The sequence below is a fragment of the Crinia signifera genome, chromosome 19 (assembly GCF_055691185.1).
Source record: "Crinia signifera chromosome 19, ASM5569118v1, whole genome shotgun sequence".
Classification (NCBI taxonomy): domain Eukaryota; kingdom Metazoa; phylum Chordata; class Amphibia; order Anura; family Myobatrachidae; genus Crinia; species Crinia signifera.
Window position 1 is genome coordinate 133892961 of NC_139226.1, and position 21261 is coordinate 133914221.

At 46.4% G+C, this 21261-nt stretch overlaps 1 protein-coding gene across 14 annotated transcripts in view; it reads right to left on the reverse strand.

The window, feature by feature from the left end:
- Positions 1 to 4133: 4133 nt before the first annotated feature.
- LOC146043034 (cyclin-dependent kinase 11B-like) overlaps positions 4134 to 21261 on the reverse strand; it is a 50575-nt gene continuing 33447 nt past the window's right edge. For all 14 annotated transcript variants that reach the window (XM_083163405.1, XM_083163408.1, XM_083163407.1 and 11 more), the window contains 10 exons: positions 16635 to 16822; positions 16464 to 16554; positions 14338 to 14459; positions 13618 to 13723; positions 11831 to 11952; positions 10603 to 10710; positions 10399 to 10515; positions 9351 to 9499; positions 9069 to 9258; positions 4134 to 6932 (listed from right to left, as the gene is read on the reverse strand). In XM_083163405.1, coding sequence (XP_083019531.1) covers positions 6840 to 6932; positions 9069 to 9258; positions 9351 to 9499; positions 10399 to 10515; positions 10603 to 10710; positions 11831 to 11952; positions 13618 to 13723; positions 14338 to 14459; positions 16464 to 16554; positions 16635 to 16822 — 1286 coding nt within the window. In that variant the 3' untranslated portion in view covers positions 4134 to 6839. The remainder of the gene's footprint in view (positions 6933 to 9068; positions 9259 to 9350; positions 9500 to 10398; positions 10516 to 10602; positions 10711 to 11830; positions 11953 to 13617; positions 13724 to 14337; positions 14460 to 16463; positions 16555 to 16634; positions 16823 to 21261) is intronic.

The following is a 21261-nucleotide window of genomic DNA, read 5'->3' on the forward strand; positions in this document are numbered from 1 at the left end:
CAGGCATGTCCAACGTTGGCCCTCCAGATGTTGTGAAACTACACATCCCAGCATGCTTTGCCACAGTTTTGCTATTAGAGAATGCTAAAACTATTGCAAAGCATGCTGGGATGTGTAGTTTCAAAACATCTGGAGGGCCAACGTTGGCCATGCCTGGTCTAAACTGACTTATTTCCCTCGGAGACCGCCGAAGGATTGGCAGACGTTGCTATCATGTGACGTCAGCCACACCCCCCCAGACAGGCACCGCCCCGTCTGCGTTCCCATGGAAATATCCAGCATTTGCATGGGGGCGCCTTTTAAATACCGGGAGTTCCACTCCTCCAGCCCCACAACGGACAGCTTGGGGGGGGGGGGGGAGTGAAACTCACCGAAGCGGTTTGGTTTGCACATACGCAAACCCTGTACATCGGTGGTTTGGGTCGAATTTAGATCGCTATGAATGATCCAGAATCAGCCCCTATACTTATGTGTGCTTTCCACCAATCTGCGTGACCATTATCCAGTGTGTACACCCAATCTGTCCCACACACAGGCCGTGGCTGATTCCACAGACAATGCGGCATTGCTACATGACACATGTGACAAGATATTGTCCAGCTGTTGGTGCATTGTGTAGGGTGAATGTCGACATAATATATTATTACATAACATGATATATTCTGTGTGTATCCAACTTGAGCTGCTACCAAAAGTCAGTCATGAAGAGCCTCAAACAGCAGCCAGCATATCTTCCCATTCTAAGGGCAACATTCAATAGTTTGTATCCAGCGCCTAAAGCAGGGGTGGGGAACCTCAGGACCGGGGGCCGTATGCGGCCACCATAGCCAGTCTGAGTGGCCCCTCCACCTGCCCAGCGGCTTTGCCGGGAGTCCAGTACAGGGGAATTCTCCTGAGAGGTCTGTAGTTCTCGTGAGAGTTCCTCTTAACCAACAGCAGCCGGAGACTGTCAGTCCTATTCAGCGGCAGCCGCCGGAGCGTGGGGCGGCTGCAGCAGGACAATTTGTAAGAATTTTTTTTACATATGGCCCTGAAGGATTCCCCCCCCCCCATACAAATGGCCCTTGGAACAAAAACGGTTCCCCACCCCTGGCCTAAAGTAATAGGTACCTGTCCAAGTTATTCAATTGTTACAGTTGATAGAAACGTAATTGGACCAATTTTGAAATACAGGCAAAAATATCAGCGCTTGAAAACTTGGGTTGTGTAGTTTATTTTTATGGCTTCTACCGGTAATTATATTTCATAGGTAATGTGAGGGGAACACACTTCATGAGACACCATACACAGTCTCTCACATCCCCCTGTTATCCTCATGGTTCTACAACTGGGCAAAACCATGTTGCCCCGCAGGTGGGGAAATGTAACATGTGCAGAGAGATTTATATTTGGGTGTGTTATGAACAAACTGAACTTTTAATTGCAATGTCAAAATAAAACTAAAAATCTAATTTCTGTGGGCTACATGCAGAGGGAGCCAATATTTACCCTGCACAGAAACAATATAAAATACACTTACTCCTTTTGCAGTGCACCACGGGTTTAGTCAAGACACAAAATTACTTTTTTTTCTTCACATTACTGAAGCTGGCCTAATATTTCAAGCTTTGCTCTTTGTAAAACGATGTATTTAGTAGTTTTGTGAAAATTAAAAGAATTGTCAATAAATTTAATTGGCATGCCTTCTCACTAATAAAAAGTAACAGAAAAACATAAACATGACACAACTTTGTCACATGAAACCTTTACTATAAAATGGCATAAGCAAAGACAAAGTGACAACTGTTAGGAATATAGTCCCATTCCTCGGTACTAAACAGCTTCAACTCAGTTATGTCGGCGGATTTTCTCCAACGAAGAGCTCCCTTCAGGTCATTCCACAACATTTCGATTGGATTAAGGTCAGGACTGTTCAAAACTTAAAATGGATCCTTCTTTAACCATTCTTTGGTCAAACGACTTGTGTGCTTTGGGTTGTTGTCTTGCTGCGTGGCCCATGTTCTCATGATATGCAGTGAATGGACAGATGTCTTCTCAATCTATACCAGATTATTCTAAAGATAAATGTGAATTCTTTGTCCCATTGGCAAATCATCCTGGAAGCAAAACCCAAACCATACCACCACCACTGCCGTATTTCGCAAGTGGTATGAGGATTTTATGCTTGAATGCAGTGTTCTCCGTTCTTCAAACACAACACTTTAGTAACAATGGGGCAGATGTATTAAGCCTGGTGAAGAGATAAACTGGAGATAAAGTGGAAGGAGATAACGCACCAGCTAATCAACTGCCAACTGTCATATTTCAAACACAGCTGATTGGCTGGTGCGTTATCTCCTTCCACTTTATCTCTAGTTTCTCTCTTCGCCAAGCTTAATACATCTGCCCCAGTATTCCAGAGATCCATTTTGTTCTCCTTTGCAGAAATAAAAAAAAATGTTTCATTAGCCTCCTGTCTTGTTCAGGTGATGGAAGACAGACAGCAGTGTTCTTTTTGGAGCGCAGAGCCTTTTCTCCTTGCACTCCTGCCATGCACACCATTGTTCTTTAGTATCCACAAGATGGACTCATGAACATTAACAAACGTGTTGTGAACATCAGACTTTGCACAATCAATTTTTTTTTTAAAGACGGGTTGTCACAGCTGATTGTCATCCAACAAATTGAAAACATCGGACTAACTTCAACATATCTGCTAAGCCTAAAGATTCACATTCTTGTATACCATTCAATATTGGATAATATTTCTCCATAAAAAAGGGAGCATGTCCAATTTTATTTTATGCTCTTTATATACTATTTTGTATGGCTGCACCCGATGCCCGTCACCGTTACCAGCAGCACGCAGCAAATCTCCCTTAAACAATAAATTAAAAGTTACAAACAAAAAAGAAGTTAACTACAGAATTGCTAACCCTACCGCCCATTAAACGTTGCTCAATTCTTACAGGCACTTAATGCACCGGCCTGAGGGGAGAAGCTTATATTTAGCGGAAGAGTCAGGTTTAAGCGCCAGCTCCTGTGGTCCCCATCAGCAATCCCCTTGGTTCAGTGGTGTCCAATAGCCCGGAATTATGCCTGGGACAAACCAGGACAACTAGGGCCCGATCCCCTCAATCTAGATCCAATTCCGACCAATTGGATGTAGATTGTAGGTAGATTGGGCCCTTTTTTTCCCTGTTCTGGTCCGATCCCGATCCGATGCGCGGCCCCGCGGGTCGGTTGGTCGTTATTCAGATCCTAGCTGCTGCAGGTAGGATCTGAAGAACGACCATACAGCAGGGTGCGGGTCGCCATCGGATGGGACCCGCTCACGATGCACATCGTGAGCGGGTCGTGCCCCCCCGCGTCACCGTGAGCGGGTCAGACGAGACACTGACGACCCGCTCACGATGTGCATCGTGAGCGGGTCGTCGTGGTGTGTACCCTACATTACTTAACCATTAGATCACACCATCACTATGCTTTTTACCTAGCTCCTACGTCCTTTTATTTTACCATATGAACATTTATCAAGAGACATAAAAGGAGGTAATCCAATCAGCTCTGATAAACTGTACCCGTGGGTGGAAAAATGATTTTATTCCATTGCCTGCAATAAACTACCAGCGATAACTCTCCACAGGATGTATCACAAATCTCACTACACCACACATACACTATATTGTGGTACTTCATGAGTAGGACAGTAGTATCTTTTTTGCTGGTGCAAGTGTTTATTATTTTATTTTTTTTTAAATGGCCTTAGAATGACCCAAATATATGTACCGTCATTTTTGGTGATAAACACTTGGTTTCTCTAATTTTTCCACTTAAAAAAAAAAATGATATAAACTTTCTTTTGTTGAAGCAAAAGTACCCCAAATAATATCAGCTGATTTCTCCATGTTCTCCTACATTTGTCTCTTGTTTTGGAGACCAGAATTATCTTTAGTTTCCTGCTTGTGTGAATCTGTAATAGAATAGGTCAAAATGCTGGAGTGCGCAATCAATAAGAAGCTTTGGCGTCATCTTTGGGCAATTTCCTGGAAAAGTCTGATCATGGCAAAGCGCAACACACTGCGACTAGGATGTACGTAGAGCGTAATTTGATAGAATTTGACACTTGTACAATAAGTGACACAGTCTCTGAATCTGTATACAAATGACTACATTATAGCAGCGGCAGCATAAAATGGATTTGTGGCATGCATAGTATGTCATACAGTACAATAGGGCGGTATTCTATAATACACAATTTCTGATCGCTGGTAACAGTCTATAAAGTGACAGCTAGAAGTAGACAGTTTGTCATTGTTTCAAGGACCAAGCTGTAAATAATCCACATTATTTGCATACAGTACATATATGCAACAGGAGATACAATTCAAAGCAATTACTCAACATACTTAATAATAAACAACTGCTAATACTAACAAGCTGTAGGTATATTATGCAATGCATATGGCCAGGTTAGGAGCTTGGAGCAAAGTAAAACAAACATGTTTTTGCCAAGTTGCACAGTCATTTTCTAACTAAAAGGTAAAGCAGAGAAATATAGATCTGAGAGGGGCGTGTTCAAACTCAAATCTGAATTGCAGTGTCAAAATAAAGCTGCCCAAGCATCTGTGGGCTGCATGCAAAAGCAGACAGTATTTACCTTGCATTAAAAAAGTACATATTTTACCCCGCATGAATTTGAACACGTTTCAATGCAATCCGTGTATTGACATATGGGATACCAGTGCACAGAATCCCTGTTTTTCTTTGCCGTTAACAAACTTGTACAGATGTACGGGCTGAGCTGTTGCATCGTGGAGTACACATTGACTGTGATAATAGGTCTCGCACAATTCACAAATAAATGACACTGCTCAATGTGAGACAAGACTCAGTACAGCAACTCCAGCTCTAAAGGTAGGTCACCGTATCATACAGCACACCAGGAACCTTTGCATTCTGGTGGAACTAATGCCTATTACCCTATAGATCAGTGTTTTTCAACTACTGTGCCGTGGTACACTAGTGTGCCTTGAGCTGTTCTCAAGTGTGCCCCCAGATCTAGAGATGCCCAAACCAGTTTACATGAAAAGAAGAGACCAGTAACTGGTGGTGGCTGTAAAGGGCCGATGTGTTTTATTTTTGTTACCTGTGGGGACCAGTGTGCTTGTTTTCTATATGGGGGCCAATAGGTTTGTTTTTTCTGTGGGAGGCAATTTGTATTGGCCTGTGGGGATCTCATGGTGTGCCTTGGCAATTTTAAAATCTTATTTACGGGGTTATTCAATCGACCGCCGTGACCCTGTCCCATTCTCGGTCAACTCGACCAAGAACACGCAGGCGGGATTCAACGTCCTGCCTACAGTGGGACAAGAAGGGGGCGTGGCCGTGAGTTGCGGCTGGGAAGAGGCGAGCTGCAGCTCGTCACTTCCCAGCTGTTCTCGGCAAAACGAGCCCGACAGCTTGTGAAGTCAGGCTCGTTCTCCCGAGATAAGTAACAAGACATTGGTTCCGCCAGCGCACTGAATGGTATTAGTAACCAATCTTGAACGCTACATGATAATAGAATTCAGAGATGTTGGTTACATATATCTGCGCAGGTGTATGCTATGCCCCCAAGCCACGTCAAGGCTTCTCTGTATATTGGGGGTCCCTAGCGCTATATCTAGGTGCAGGGTGTGGCACCCCAAAAACCATCATAAGCTGGGAAGCCCAGTGCGGCATGCCAGTGATATACTAAGTGTTAATAATTAGTGATAGGAAGCCGAAGCTATACATAAAGAGAGAGATAAATGACATGTAATTAAAATAAGAGAGAGAGAGTGTTAGTGAGGGAAAAGTGTTAATAGAATGTAAGGGCTTGCCGCACTAAAGCCACCCAGCCCAACCAGTCCAGGGGCACCACACCCCACACCACTGTTAAGTTCTGCAGAGATACCTTGCTCAATGCTGTCGGGGAAGAAAGTATTGAATAGGGCCCGGCGGTCATCTCCCTTATAGGGAGATGGTCGCCGGTGATTGAATACCCCCCTTAAATGTGCTGCAAGGTTAAAAGGTTGAAAATCACTGCTATTGAGTGTAAGCTTGCAAGCAGGGCCCTCATACCTTGAACTGCCTGTAAATACCCAGTATGTTGTATCACTGTCTTCTATTGTTAAGTGCAACGGAATTTGCTGCGCTATATAACAAATTGTTTATAATAAAAAATAATAAATGCCAACCTGGTAATTAAAATCTCATGGTAAAGAAGGTACCATAAGTGAGTGGCTGGAAACAGTTGGCAGCTTATTACATTACTGTCTGCCTCTGTCGGGAGGAAGGCTCAAGTTCTAGAACTGGCAGCTTCTGAGGGTACACCGGTTCCTTCATTTTCTCTATGTGGCTTCCTGGGTTCCATCCCAGGCCTGGACTCGGGTACTCTCCTGCAGCATTAGGCAGATCTAGGCCCTTTAGGACAATACTCCTGAACTTTTCTATACAACTATTTGGATTAAAATGCTGCCTGGATAATTGTTATTCTTAGGTGTGCGAACCCTAGTCAAAAAGATGTAAAAATACTGTACAATATGAAAAACAAATCCTCAAGATGAATGAAAAAAAAAAAAAAGTGAGAACTTGTTTAAACAATTAAAAATTGCATTTTAATTCTACAAATTTACAAGAGTGAAAAATAAATAAGTCAAAGACTTCAGTCCTTGCTTATGTCTCAATGTTCTGCTTCGGAATGAAACATCCTTTGCACCGCTTATTGGTAGATTTTTACTTTTACGGTAAGAGTTGGAACGTCGGGACTGAGAGGTTACACAACCTCATAAGTTCTCCAAAAGTGAAAAAATAAAAGTCATTTTCTTTTTGAAGATTTAAAACTTGAGGCTGAAACCCGGTCCGGCTGCAGACGCTCCCTGACTGGTGGTGGTCAAGTGAAAGCCAGTCTCTTTCAGATCATCATCCCCCTAGGAAAAAAATGAAAAAATATTTAAATACTATGAGAGGCCAAGGAGAACACGTGCAATATTAAACAGGATCATTTAGGATTATTTTTTTGTTTGGATAGTTATGTAATTCATTTAAGCTTACAGAGTTGACCAACAGTATACAGCAATGAGCTGTTGTCACTGCTAAATCTGCTTTACATATTGTCTTGGAAACATTATACAAAACAAGGACGTCTTGTGAGGCAACCAATAGAATCAATGCACGTAGTAACTTCCTAGTAACAATCGTGACGTTGAAAAAATACATTAGTCCGTCCAACCTATAACTGATCTCCCGTTATGTAAATGACCCAGATGAGTTTACCGCCTATTCATTACAGACCAACGTCTTCGCTCACCCAAAATGTCTGTCCAATCTGAGTCCACTATAATACATTATAATCAATGATTATACCCCTGGACAGTGTTGACTTAAAATGTGTCTAACAAATTTTTAACCATATCAATTGGATCTGCCACTACCACCTTCTCTGTCAGAGTATTCCCTATCTCACCTGCCCTTACTGTAAAGAATCTCTTCCTACGCTGGGTGAGAAACTTCCTCTCCTCTAACCTTAGGGAGTGACTGCGCGTCTTGGTAAACAGATAGAGAGTTCGTTCACTGTATTGACCTTTTATGTATTTATATATGTAAATCATATCCGCTCTTAGACACCTTTTCCAATGTAATCCTACCGAGCCTGTCCTCATAACCCAATGACTAACATCTTAATCAATGGAGTTGCTCTTCTCTGAACCTTTTCAAATTCTAATATGTCCTTTTTGTGGAGTGGTGAACCAACTGTACACCATCGATGGTTACAAACTTTCATGAATTACTGCACCTTAGTGTATCAGAATTTTTTTACGGCGCCCCTTGGATAAAGAATGTATTCATCAACTTGGAATACAACATTAAATTAAGTAAATGCACTGTATTCTAAATGAGGCCGTACCAAAGGAAGTCACCCGATTACACCATCTTCCGGAACCTCTGTGGGGGGCATTCAATCTCGGGTCACAGCTGTCAAATCTGTCCCGACAGCCGTGACCCCGGATTCCATGTCCCACCTGGCGATCGGCGAAAAGGGGGCATATCCGTGTAACTTAACAGAGTTTGTCGAGAGTCGGCCGTGACTGCGACAATTCACGGACGCCGCTATTTCTTTTTATGCATGCAAATACCTTACAGGCCTTAGCTGCTGCGCCTTGACATTGAGCAGCGCCACTAAGTCTGTCCATGAGAACCCCCAAGTCCTTCCCCATTAAGGATTCCCCTATATTCTCCCCATTTAATTTATAGATCGCAAGCCTCATGTTCCTGTCCAATCCTCCAGATTATTTAAGTTTTTCTGTAGAGACCACGTTCTGGACAGATTTTATTGCCTTGCATAGTTTCGGGTCATCTGCGAAAACGGACACTTTGCTAACTAGACCATTGCCTAGATTACACAGACCCTTGAGGATCCCCACTTAAAACTTTAGCTCAGTTTGAAAATGTTCCATTTACAAGAACGGTTACCTATTCTCCAGTCAATTTTTCACCCAGGGTGATATAGTAGGCAAGTATAAGAATACCTGAGACATTAGACTCAGCACACACAATCAGGACCTTCTGCAGTACTACAGTATGCTTCAGGATATATTATAAGTTGATCAGCAACAACGCCAGAAGTGCGTGTATCAATATCCGCACAGTTCCGCACAGCAGGCTATTGCCAAACATTAAGAATCTCTATTAAGTAGGTTTTAGAACTATAACCTTCAGTAATGCACTATTCAACTTCCAATAGCAAGGACAAACCGTGACCTAACTGAGGAATAAAGCTGAACAAAACCTTTAACATTAATTGCAAAATACTAATTATCTTTCCTCCTGATGAAAATAATGTTTGGATTAAACGTCTGCTTTACATTTTATTCTGGCAACTTTCCAACGTCCACAAAATCTCTCCAATTACAACTGAAAGTAAAAATTGCATGAGAATATTTGTCCAGCTCCTATGACTGCCCTAAGCTTTAAACCGCTCGCCGTTTTATTACCGTAATGGCAAAAAACTCGCCGCGCCGCTAGATCAGCAAGGGCAAAGCTTCTGGACGGAAACTTATGCTCACCAGCTCTTTGTAGCCGAGACCCCCCTCCGGTGGGCGAGGGCTTGTGCCACGTTTGACTCTCTGCTGTTCACTTTTTGCTGGCCAGGTGGGGAACATGGATGGATCTATAGGCAGGGGGGTCTCGCGGAAGTATTCGTGCTTTAATCCATCTTCTGAATTAATTCTTTTTGTAGGGCAGTAAGTCAGGAACCTGAAAGACAGAACGGACGTTAAGGGACAATAAACCAATACAGCGTAAAAACTTTTAGTAAGAAATGTTACAAAAAAACACCCTGTACGTACTTATTCATGAGATCAAATCCTTGGTCTGAAAGAAGAGCTCCAAATCTCTTTCGGAGATTGTTGTAAGGATATTCAGTAAAGGTCATTTTCTTTATTGCTGGAAGCTCATTGTAACCAGGCCAGATCTTTTCACTGGGTGTTCCTAGATCCTGGGAAAAAAGAAAGGTTTTATACAACTCAGCCAAAAGCCTTCTCACCCCTACAAGAAGCAGTGATGCTGTAGTTAGTCCACATTCAGACATTCTTTTCTTATCTGTCCGTGTTTCCCCTCATCACCTACAGCTGGGGCGTTTTACACCATGCAATGGGCAAATGAGTCACAGGCTGTCAGCAGCTCTTCAATAAAACGCAGTAAACACGTTCTATAGAGCTATAGCTTAAAGCAAAAGAACAGACTTATGCTGCAGGTACTCCGCAGTGCCATCCTGGGATACTCCCAGGTCGACACACAGGTACAGCATATAGAAGGCCGATGCTTAGAGGGGTCATCTCCAAGTGCCAAGAAATCCGCCAGCTGGGGACCTCGGCTGCACCTACGTCATGCTAGGGGCAAGATCAGAACTCCCCACTGTCGGAGCCACCTAGCCCCGGCACCGCTTCTGTCCGCATAGTACAGCAGCAGAGGCTGCATGACACTTGTCCTAACCTCCGGAAAGAGCACAGGACGCTGCAGTCAGTAGGTATGGGCCCTTCCATTGATGTAAACGGGTAATGTTGTTACCCGTCCCGGCAGTAACCTGGGAAATTGCTTTTGTGTAAAATGGGTATTAGGCAGCGCTAAAAGATTTTACTGAGCACGAGATAAATATCTGATTGAGCAACTGAAGTGTAAACTAGCAGAGATAGGACGTACCGTCACACTAATAAAGGAATAATAAAAACAGCAAAGGAACAGAAGAGCTTGATGAAAAAAAATATATGTCTGATTATTACATGTTATAACAATGGAATCATACAATGACCACAGAATTTCATTAAATATTTTTTTATTTTCTAAATTTAAAAATATAAAAATGTAAATATTGCACATAAACAAATCTAACCTTACCTTAAATATTTTATTGATCTGATCAATTTCAGATTTCCCTGGGAACAGTGGTTTCTGAGTCAGCAGTTCACCAAATATACACCCCACCGACCACATGTCTATGGCTGTGGAATATTCCTGTGCACATAAAACAGATAGATGTGAAATAAGAAAGGAGCGATCAATAACAGCGCACAAGTAAATATGTCGTGGAAGTGCATTTACCTTAGCGCCGAGTAGAAGCTCTGGGGCCCGATACCATAAGGTGACCACTATGGGAGTATAAGGTTTAAGAGGAGACCCATATTCACGCGCCAAACCAAAGTCTCCCACCTGTAACGAGGACAGTTGTCAGTACGGATCATGTAAACCCGAGTGAGTGAATAGCAATAATGGTCAAAAACAGACAGTGGAGTGTCTGGTTTTTATCACCGGCCAATCAGCTCCTAACTTTGAAGTTACAGGCTTGGTTTGAAAAATGACAGGTAGGAGCCGATTGGCCGGTGATCAAAACCAGACACTTTATCACTTCACCAAGCTTAATAAATCTGCCGCAGAGCTCGCTAACTGGTGGCCGGGGGCCAATTGGAGACTGTCAGGACACCTGCACTGACTCCAGCACAGGGCAGCATGACTTGACTAAAATCCAGCCAAGAATAAGTAAATGTTTGTTCCTACTGATCTGCAACTCAGAGGACCGTTGACTTTTAAATTACGGAACGCCTGTTCTTGTAATACATTATGTGAACCAGTGACGTAAATAATATAGCAATCAATAAATACCAATACACAGAAGGGCTAATGTCACTGGCAAACAAAACGTGGACCTTTGTCTGTTTCAGTACTGTCCTGTAGGTTGCAGCATTCTGGATCGTTATTATATTTATGAGTAGAATAGGTTATCTTTGAAGAGCAAATGACAGTAAATATGATAATAAGCTTTAAACATATGATAGAAGGGATTTCTCTATGGTGAAAGTACCCTTTAACCCAATTACTGAGCTAATGTCCCCCTACATTAGGCCAACTTGTCCTCAGGACAAGTCGTACACAATTCTCCTGTGAGCCGCCCGGCAGCCCCCCCCCCCCGGGAGGCTCACATACAATTTGGCACTTGGGCTTACGATTGCTTACAATTTATTACATGTAACGGGGAGCTGCACCAGCGGTGAGGAGCAGGGGGAGGGCGGTCATCATCATCATCTGCGGGATGCCGGGGTGTGCAGGGGGCGGCGAGTCCTGACCTGGCCGGGCAGTGAACGCAGCTATCATCAGCGGGACGGGCAGTGCAGTGGCGGGCATTTGATTTTTAAAAAAAACCTGTCAAATGACTGGCCATTCTCTGATTTATAACCTGTAACTCGCGTTATCTTTGGGAAAAGAAGAACTGTGCTGTAATCTACTGGCTACTAGTGATTATAAAGCCTTCTCTCTCCAGTCTCTTCGGTCTTACCTTTAATATACCAGCATGACTTAGTAGTAAATTGGAAGTCTTCAGATCTCTATGAAGAATCCAGTTATCATGGAGGTGACGGACACCCCGCAACAGCTGAATCATCAGTGTTTTCACCTCCCCTGGTAAGAAATGAAACGGATGAAAACAGGATCCGTCTGAATTTGTACTGTAAGACGCACACATCCAGTGCATTTTATGAGACACTGTATGATAGTCCTGCTTGGGTGATGCTAGACATATATTATGATCTTATGTCAATCATATAGGGTGCACATAAGTTATGATGTGTCTGGGAGAGCAAGGGATATTGTATATAATCTGTTAGGGTATCCCATCACTCTAATGTGTACATAGCCGAGGAATCGACTGCTTTCTGTATGAACCACAAATAGATGCATGGATGATGGAAATGAGAGAAACTAAACACAAACTAAAAACATACAGGGAAATACACACTGAGAGAATTTCACCCAGACCAGCGATTTTCACTGGAGGTGAATCACTTTCCACATCATATGCCGACGGCCGGCGATGACATCAGTGCTCACAGCCCCAGCTCATTTGCACTAGCAGATTTTGAGCTCAAAGTAGCTTAAAGCTGGCCATACTTCTACGGATCGATGGTCAGATCTGTCTGGTAGGAACAAAATCCTGGTAATGGATGCGAGCAAATGACAGTTGACCATCTGCTTTGAAATGCTGGAAAACTGCCAACAACTGTCATTCAGATATTACCAGGTCTTTGTTCCAACCAGCCCAATCTGACAATCGATCTGTAGATGTATGGCCAGCTTAACATACCAAAAGTGAGCTACTCTGAACTCAAAATCGCCTAGTGTGTACGGGCCTTTAGAGTGATTTTAATCGAAAATCAACCACAATCCATTCAAATAATAAATTATTTAATTATTAACAGTTATTTATATAGCGCGCACATATTCCGCAGCGCTGCACAGAGAATAGTTGAACATTCACATCAGTCCCTGCCCCAGTGGAGCTTACAATCTATATTCCCTACCACATGTACACGCACACACAGACATTCTAGGGTTAATTCTGTCTGGGAGTCAATTGACCTACCGGTATATTTTTGGACTGTGGGCCCGGCTATAGCGATGTATTAGCAAGTGCTATACTGTGGCGATTGTTGTACCCTGAATGCATCTATTACTGTGCTCCAGATCTATTCTTTAAATGCTAAATTCATCCTTCATTGAATCCCAAGTAAGCTGGATGGACAACGCAAGTTTTGCAAAATCATCAGGAGCCCCAACTTCAGAAACGTTGGCATTCCCAGTTTTTTGGGTACACAAGGTTTTAATATATCAATCTTTTAGTCATTGACTAATCCTTGTCATTGAGTAATGCCTAAATCAGTGTACACACGGGGCAATTCTTCCAAGCAATTTTGACTACATAGTCAAAATTGCCTAGAGGGTTCGGCAGAATCGCGATGCACGGCTCCGCAGCGTCGCTGACGCCTGCACTGTGTATTTGGCCGCGGCTGGGGAAGGCAGGATGTAGTTAGCAATCAAATCTCTGACGGATGACTACTTCTTGATTACACACGGAGTCCAAATCACCGGAGTTGAGCCCCGTGGATACACCCCTTTATGCTAAAAAGTATTATCAAGAGAAACAGCCAGAAAGCAAAAAAATCTAATTACACATTTGAACCATCATCATGCAATAATTAAGAGGTTACGTTAAAACGAAAAATAATGTGACAACGTACACAAAAATAACGATGTACAAACTAGACACACATAAAAGCATGCACTCACCTGGCAGGAAAGGCTGTTTCATCGTCTCCATAAGACTCTTCAAATCGTGTTCTACGTAGTTCATTACAATGTAGATTTTGTCCATATTACTTCCTACAACAATTTCCTGTACAGAAACAGAAACAAGGTCTAAAGAAACCCACCATTTGTGATGATCGTTCTACCAACTAGTTTACAAATGATAACACCAATATTATTAATAATAAGACGCTGATTTATTTTAAAATGAAGACTAAAAATCGCTGCAGAGTGGCAAGGGCTGTATCCAGACCTAACGATAAAAAGCAAGCGCCATATATTCTCTGTATAACTGTACAATGTGCTCTCTAGAATTTCAAATCTGGGCACACAAAGCGGTTACTAGAACGTATTTGAAATCAATAATATCTGTTATAAAAGAGCAAGATAAATTTAGATGGTAAAGAGTGATCTAGAACATATGGTAAGACCACTTATTCCCTCACATATGTAACACTGTAACCGCAGACCATGAAGGCTTTGAATAAAGACTATAATTTCCCTCTTCAGTTACACATAATACCAGCTGTCTCCACATACAGCGAGTAATATCGGCACACATGAATGGCTTGGAAGGCGCACAAATAACAGCCCTTAAGATAAATACTGGAGGGTAAATAAAAAAAAACTTACAAATAATTGGCCATTCAAATTGTCCAACTAAGATGATTGCGTTGACATCACCCCTACCACGATACTTACCCTGACCCTGACAATATTATCATGTTGGGCCTTTAATATAGTATTGATTTCTCGGAGGGAGGTTATTGGGAACCCTTCCTTCTCTTTCTCCATTTTTAGCCTCTTCAGAGCCACAATTTCATCTAAAAAGTAAACAAAGCGACGCAGCGATTAATGGGAGTGTGAATTGCCCCGGAGGTAATGATACTGACATAAAACTAGGTCACATACTTAACAGTCTATGAAGAGCGTTATAAAGCAGCAGTAAGATTAATGCAGGAGTAGCTGCAACCCGCAAAATCTAATATGACTCCGTAATGTTCTCCTTCGCTCAATATGGGACGATGCTGGGCATGGGGCTGGACAGCAGGACCAGGCACCAAACAGTTAAAACTTTTGCCTCTGGGCACCCCAGGCTCCTCCTATTTAGTGTTCCCGCTAGGCTGTTTTAGCGGGGCGCTGCACCCTGCCCCTCTGGCAGCGCCCCGCTAAAACAGCCTGCCTCCTCCTCTTATTGTGATACCGGGGAAGCCCGGCGCCGCAGTATATATTGGTGCCCGGCGCTTCCCCGTCAGTGGAGAGCCTTCGGTGCGGCCGGGCCCGCCCCCTTCAGTGACGACGGCGGCAGGGCCCGCCCCTTTAAGTCACAGCCCGGCCCTTTTGTAAGGTTGGCGGCCTGGTACCGCCCAGAACAGTGATGTCGGCGGGCCCGGTCCGCCCCCTTGACGCTGCCCCCGTGCATCGGTGCCCTGCTCGCCCCTGTTCCTAAAAGGAACATTACTATTTCCTGCCTCTAACCTAAGCAGCCTCTTTTGGTTTAAGAAAATGGACTTTTAAATGAAAATGGACAATATGATATTGTCCGTGGATGATAGATACGTGCTATTTAGGGACACATGGTTCTGCTGGATGGTCTTGAAAGACACCAAAACCTATAAAGGACATTATTGCGTCCCATCCCTCTTAAACCCACCCCTGTGGATTAATTTGATTTTTTCTCCCCTTTCTGTCTGCGGCCTCTATATATGTAGGATACTTGTTATTCTCCTACTCAGAGCATTCCGGAGCATTTTTTTTTTTTTTTCTTTTAAATAAACCCGTTCACTTTTTGATTCCATGGGGGGCACTGGCGACAATGGGGGAAATTTACTAAGATGTGTATTATACTTTACGTGATGTTGCTAGGGGCAACCAATCAGATCCTGTCTACTATCTTCTAAAGGGTGCTAAATAAATAAGATAATTAGATTCTGATTGGTTGCCCATAGCAATATCACATGTGAAGTACAATACACATCTTAGTAAATTTCCCCCCGATGGGTGTAACAGGTGCAAGGGGAGTCTGGGCACTAAATAGTTTGTTTTAACAAAAAAGGTTCCTCCCCTCTATACCCTACCCCCTGCGGGGCACACAACACAGCAGCGAGTATCACAACTTCCAGTGTCTACCCAGCTTTAGCCGAAGGACGGAGGGAGGAAAATGACAGAAGGAGGCAGACACACAAGCACACACTGAACAGTGGTAGCTAGGCAACTAAGCCCCCATTAACTGTTTGGAGCACAAGGGGGGGGGGGGCATCCTGACTCCCCCATGGAAGCAAAAGAAAAAGATTCAACTGGTAAGTATAAAAATAATTTGTTCTCACTTATCCATCGGGGACACTGGAGGCAATGGGATGACCCAGAGCGGCCTTCTAAAACTACCATCACCAGATGCAAAGGTGTCAAAACAACAGAATTTAATGTGTGTGTGTGCGAGGGACCAGGTCTCAGCCATACAATGCTGCATATTGCTTAGGCCCCTTGTCTAGCATCAGTACAAAGCAGCGCATCTGAGAAAAGCAGGTCCTTGGTGCTGGAGACAGATTCTGAGCACATGAAACAGCACAAGGAACGCAGATATATTCCTGAACCACCCAACCACTTTGTGAAGAATAGTGTAGGCCATTATTCCCTGGTTAGTAGGTTAACTGGAGACCACCTTGGGTTACAAAGCCGTATTAGTGCAGAGGACTGCGCCCGGCGTTCCATGGGCGTTCCCATAGAAATGAGACCGTGACGCGGCTGCCAGGGACGGCTAGCAGACATCAACGGATGTCAGCTGCCTGCCCCTTTTCACGTTAACAGGAACAAAAACCCCTACGTACCAGTTTTGCGGTCCTTTGCTCTGTACACTACTCCATATGTTCCTTCTTCTATACGGTTCAAGCACTGGAATTCCTCCACGCTACGGCAGCCCTGCCACACGGAGGCAGAGAAGATGGTTAGACGGAGAGCTACCAGACTGTATTGTACACAAAGCTATTTACACCCGTTACCTGGAGGGCTGGGAGGTATTTCGGCAGCTCTGGCTTCAGCTCAACAGGAGACATGACTGGAGAGTCTGGGACATATTCACCATCGGTCTGAGCATTAGAATGGGGGCTAATATCTCTTATTTCTTCATCTTCCTCATCGTCGTCTTCCTCACTCTCAGGAGAATCATGATCAAACCTTGATTCTGGGACTGCAAAAGAACATATATGTAGCGTACCATGTGGGGTAAATGTATCCTGCACCTCTAAAACTATAGAAAGAATGCATAAAACATGGGGAGGGGGGGGACAACACATGGGGAGGGGGGGACAACACATGGGGAGGGGGGGACAACACATGGGGAGGGAGGGACAACACATGGGGAGGGAGGGACAACACATGGGGAGGGAGGGACAACACATGGGGAGGGGGGACAACACATGGGGAGGGGGGGGGACAACACATGGGGAGGGGGGGACAACACATGGGGAGGGGGGGACAACACATGGGGAGGGAGGGACAACACATGGGGAGGGAGGGACAACACATGGGGAGGGGGGGGGGACAACACATGGGGAGGGGGGGGGACAACACATGGGGAGGGGGGGACAACACATGGGGAGGGAGGGACAACACATGGGGAGGGGGGGACAACACATGGGGAGGGGGGACAACACATGGGGAGGGGGGGGGGACAACACATGGGGAGGGGGGGGGACAACACATGGGGAGGGGGGGACAACACATGGGGAGGGAGGGACAACACATGGGGAGGGGGGGACAACACATGGGGAGGGGGGACAACACATGGGGAGGGGGGGGACAACACATGGGGAGGGGGGGGACAACACATGGGGAGGGGGGGACAACACATGGGGAGGGGGGGACAACACATGGGGAGGGGGGGACAACACATGGGGAGGGGGGGACAACACATGGGGAGGGGGGGACAACACATGGGGAGGGGGGACAACACATGGGGAGGGGGGGGACAACACATGGGGAGGGGGGGACAACACATGGGGAGGGGGGACAACACATGGGGAGGGGGGGGACAACACATGGGGAGGGGGGGACAACACATGGGGAGGGGGGGACAACACATGGGGAGGGAGGGACAACACATGGGGAGGGGGGGGGGACAACACATGGGGAGGGGGGGGGACAACACATGGGGAGGGGGGGACAACACATGGGGAGGGAGGGACAACACATGGGGAGGGGGGGACAACACATGGGGAGGGGGGGGGACAACACATGGGGAGGGGGGGGGGACAACACATGGGGAGGGGGGGGGACAACACATGGGGAGGGGGGGACAACACATGGGGAGGGAGGGACAACACATGGGGAGGGGGGGACAACACATGGGGAGGGGGGACAACACATGGGGAGGGGGGGGACAACACATGGGGAGGGGGGGGACAACACATGGGGAGGGGGGGACAACACATGGGGAGGGGGGGACAACACATGGGGAGGGGGGGACAACACATGGGGAGGGGGGGACAACACATGGGGAGGGGGGGACAACACATGGGGAGGGGGGACAACACATGGGGAGGGGGGGGACAACACATGGGGAGGGAGGGACAACACATGGGGAGGGGGGGGGGACAACACATGGGGAGGGGGGGGACAACACATGGGGAGGGGGGGACAACACATGGGGAGGGGGGGACAACACATGGGGAGGGAGGGACAACACATGGGGAGGGGGGGGGGACAACACATGGGGAGGGGGGGGGACAACACATGGGGAGGGGGGGACAACACATGGGGAGGGAGGGACAACACATGGGGAGGGGGGGACAACACATGGGGAGGGGGGACAACACATGGGGAGGGGGGGGACAACACATGGGGAGGGGGGGGACAACACATGGGGAGGGGGGGACAACACATGGGGAGGGGGGGACAACACATGGGGAGGGGGGGACAACACATGGGGAGGGGGGGACAACACATGGGGAGGGGGGGACAACACATGGGGAGGGGGGACAACACATGGGGAGGGGGGGGACAACACATGGGGAGGGGGGGGACAACACATGGGGAGGGGGGGACAACACATGGGGAGGGGGGGACAACACATGGGGAGGGGGGGACAACACATGGGGAGGGGGGGACAACACATGGGGAGGGGGGGACAACACATGGGGAGGGGGGGACAACACATGGGGAGGGGGGGACAACACATGGGGAGGGGGGGACAACACATGGGGAGGGGGGGACAACACATGGGGAGGGGGGGACAACACATGGGGAGGGAGGGACAACACATGGGGAGGGGGGGGACAACACATGGGGAGGGGGGGACAACACATGGGGAGGGAGGGACAACACATGGGGAGGGGGGGGACAACACATGGGGAGGGGGGGACAACACATGGGGAGGGGGGACAACACATGGGGAGGGGGGGACAACACATGGGGAGGGGGGGACAACACATGGGGAGGGGGGGACAACACATGGGGAGGGGGGGACAACACATGGGGAGGGGGGGACAACACATGGGGAGGGGGGGACAACACATGGGGAGGGAGGGACAACACATGGGGAGGGGGGACAACACATGGGGAGGGGGGGGGGGGGGGACAACACATGGGGAGGGAGGGAGGGACAACACATGGGGAGGGGGGGTGTATTGAGCAGCATGGCCTCCTTGCCATACAGTAGACATAGACTGTGCTATTTCTGCTTTCTATCCCAATGCCGTGGGGAAACGCAACAGGATCCGCTGTGGGCGCACACGGTGCGATTTGCACCAATTTGTTATCGATAGTACAAATTGCACTGTGTACAAACACCATAAGTCTGACATCGGATACGATCTGTGGCGCCATTCACATCTATGGTGGACACATAAATTAGACCACAGGTCTTCAACCTATGGCCCTCCAGATGTTGTGGAACTACATGTCCCAGGATGCCCTGACAGTTTTGGCATGCTGTTATAGGAAAAATGTGGCAATGCATGCTGGGACATGTAGTTTCACAACATCTGGAGGGCCATAGGTTGAAGACCCATGCTAGACCAAGGGACATCCCAAAGCAGGGCCCTTACAGGCGAAAATGCTCATGAGCTGCACTAAAGACCCTTTGCCCAAATGCCGCATTTAGTCAATGGTGTCAAAAGAAAAAAAAAACTGATGAACATTTGAGTAGAAGACCAGGTGGCCGCCATCAACAGAGGCACCCACCTAGCTGCCCACGAAGTGCCTTCCGAGCTAGTAGAATGAGCCAGCAGCAGAGGCAGTGCATGAAGGACTGCTGCATAAGCATGGCGAATAGCAATATCATAAGTTCCCACGGAGCCATCGGGAGGAGCAAATGGAGGCTGGATATGACACACTCCCTGTAAAATGGTCCTATACAACCTCTAGACAAGGGGGGACCAAACCGGTCCTCAAGATCAGAACAGTTCATGTGTGTCAGGCAGCCTGTGGCTCTATAGCAAGAATGAATGCAGCGTATTTGAAAATGTGACAGTTAGTAATGACTACAGCTGTGCAGCAGCTAGGTGATCTGGGGAATGTGACAGTTAGTAATGACTACATCTGTGCACCAGCCAGGTGATCTGGGACATGTGACAGTTAGTAATGACTACAGCTGTGCACCAGCCAGGTGATCTGGGGAATGTGACAGTTAGTAATGACTACATCTGTGCACCAGCCAGGTGATCTGGGACATGTGACAGTTAGTAATGACTACATCTGTGCACTAGCTAGGTGATCTGGGACATGTGACAGTTAGTAATGACTACAGCTGTGCACCAGCTAGGTGATCTGGGGAATGTGACAGTTAGTAATGACTACAGCTGTGCACCAGCTAGGTGATCTGGGACATGTGAGAGTTAGTAATGACTACATCTGTGCACTAGCTAGGTGATCTGGGGAATGTGACAGTTAGTAATGACTACACCTGTGCACCAGCTAGGTGATCTGGGGAATGAGGCAGTTAGTAATGACTACAGCTGTGCACAAGCTAGGTGATCTGTGACATGTGCCAGTTCGTAATGACTACAGCTGTGCACCAGCTAGGTGATCTGGGGAATGTGACAGTTAGTAATGACTACACCTGTGCACCAGCTAGGTGATCTGGGGAATGTGACAGTTAGTAATGACTACATCTGTGCACTAGCTAGGTGATCTGGGGAATGTGACAGTTAGTAATGACTACAGCTGTGCACCAGCTAGGTGATCTGGGGAATGTGACAGTTAGTAATGACTACAGCTGTGCATCGGCTAGGTGATCTGGGGAACGTGACAGTTAGTAATGACTACACCTGTGCACCAGCTAGGTGATCTGGGGAATGTGACAGTTAGTAATGACTACAGCTGTGCACCAGCTAGGTGATCTGGGACATGTGACAGTTAGTAATGACTACACCTGTGCACTAGCTAGGTGATCTGTGACATGTGCCAGTTAGTAATGACTACAGCTGTGCACCAGCCAGGTGATCTGGGACATGTGACAGTTAGTAATGACTACAGATGTGCACCAGCCAGGTGATCTGGGACATGTGACAGTTAGTAATGACTACAGCTGTGCACCAGCTAGGTGATCTGGGACATGTGACAGTTAGTAATGACTACAGCTGTGCACCAGCTAGGTGATCTGTGACATGTGACAGTTAGTAATGACTA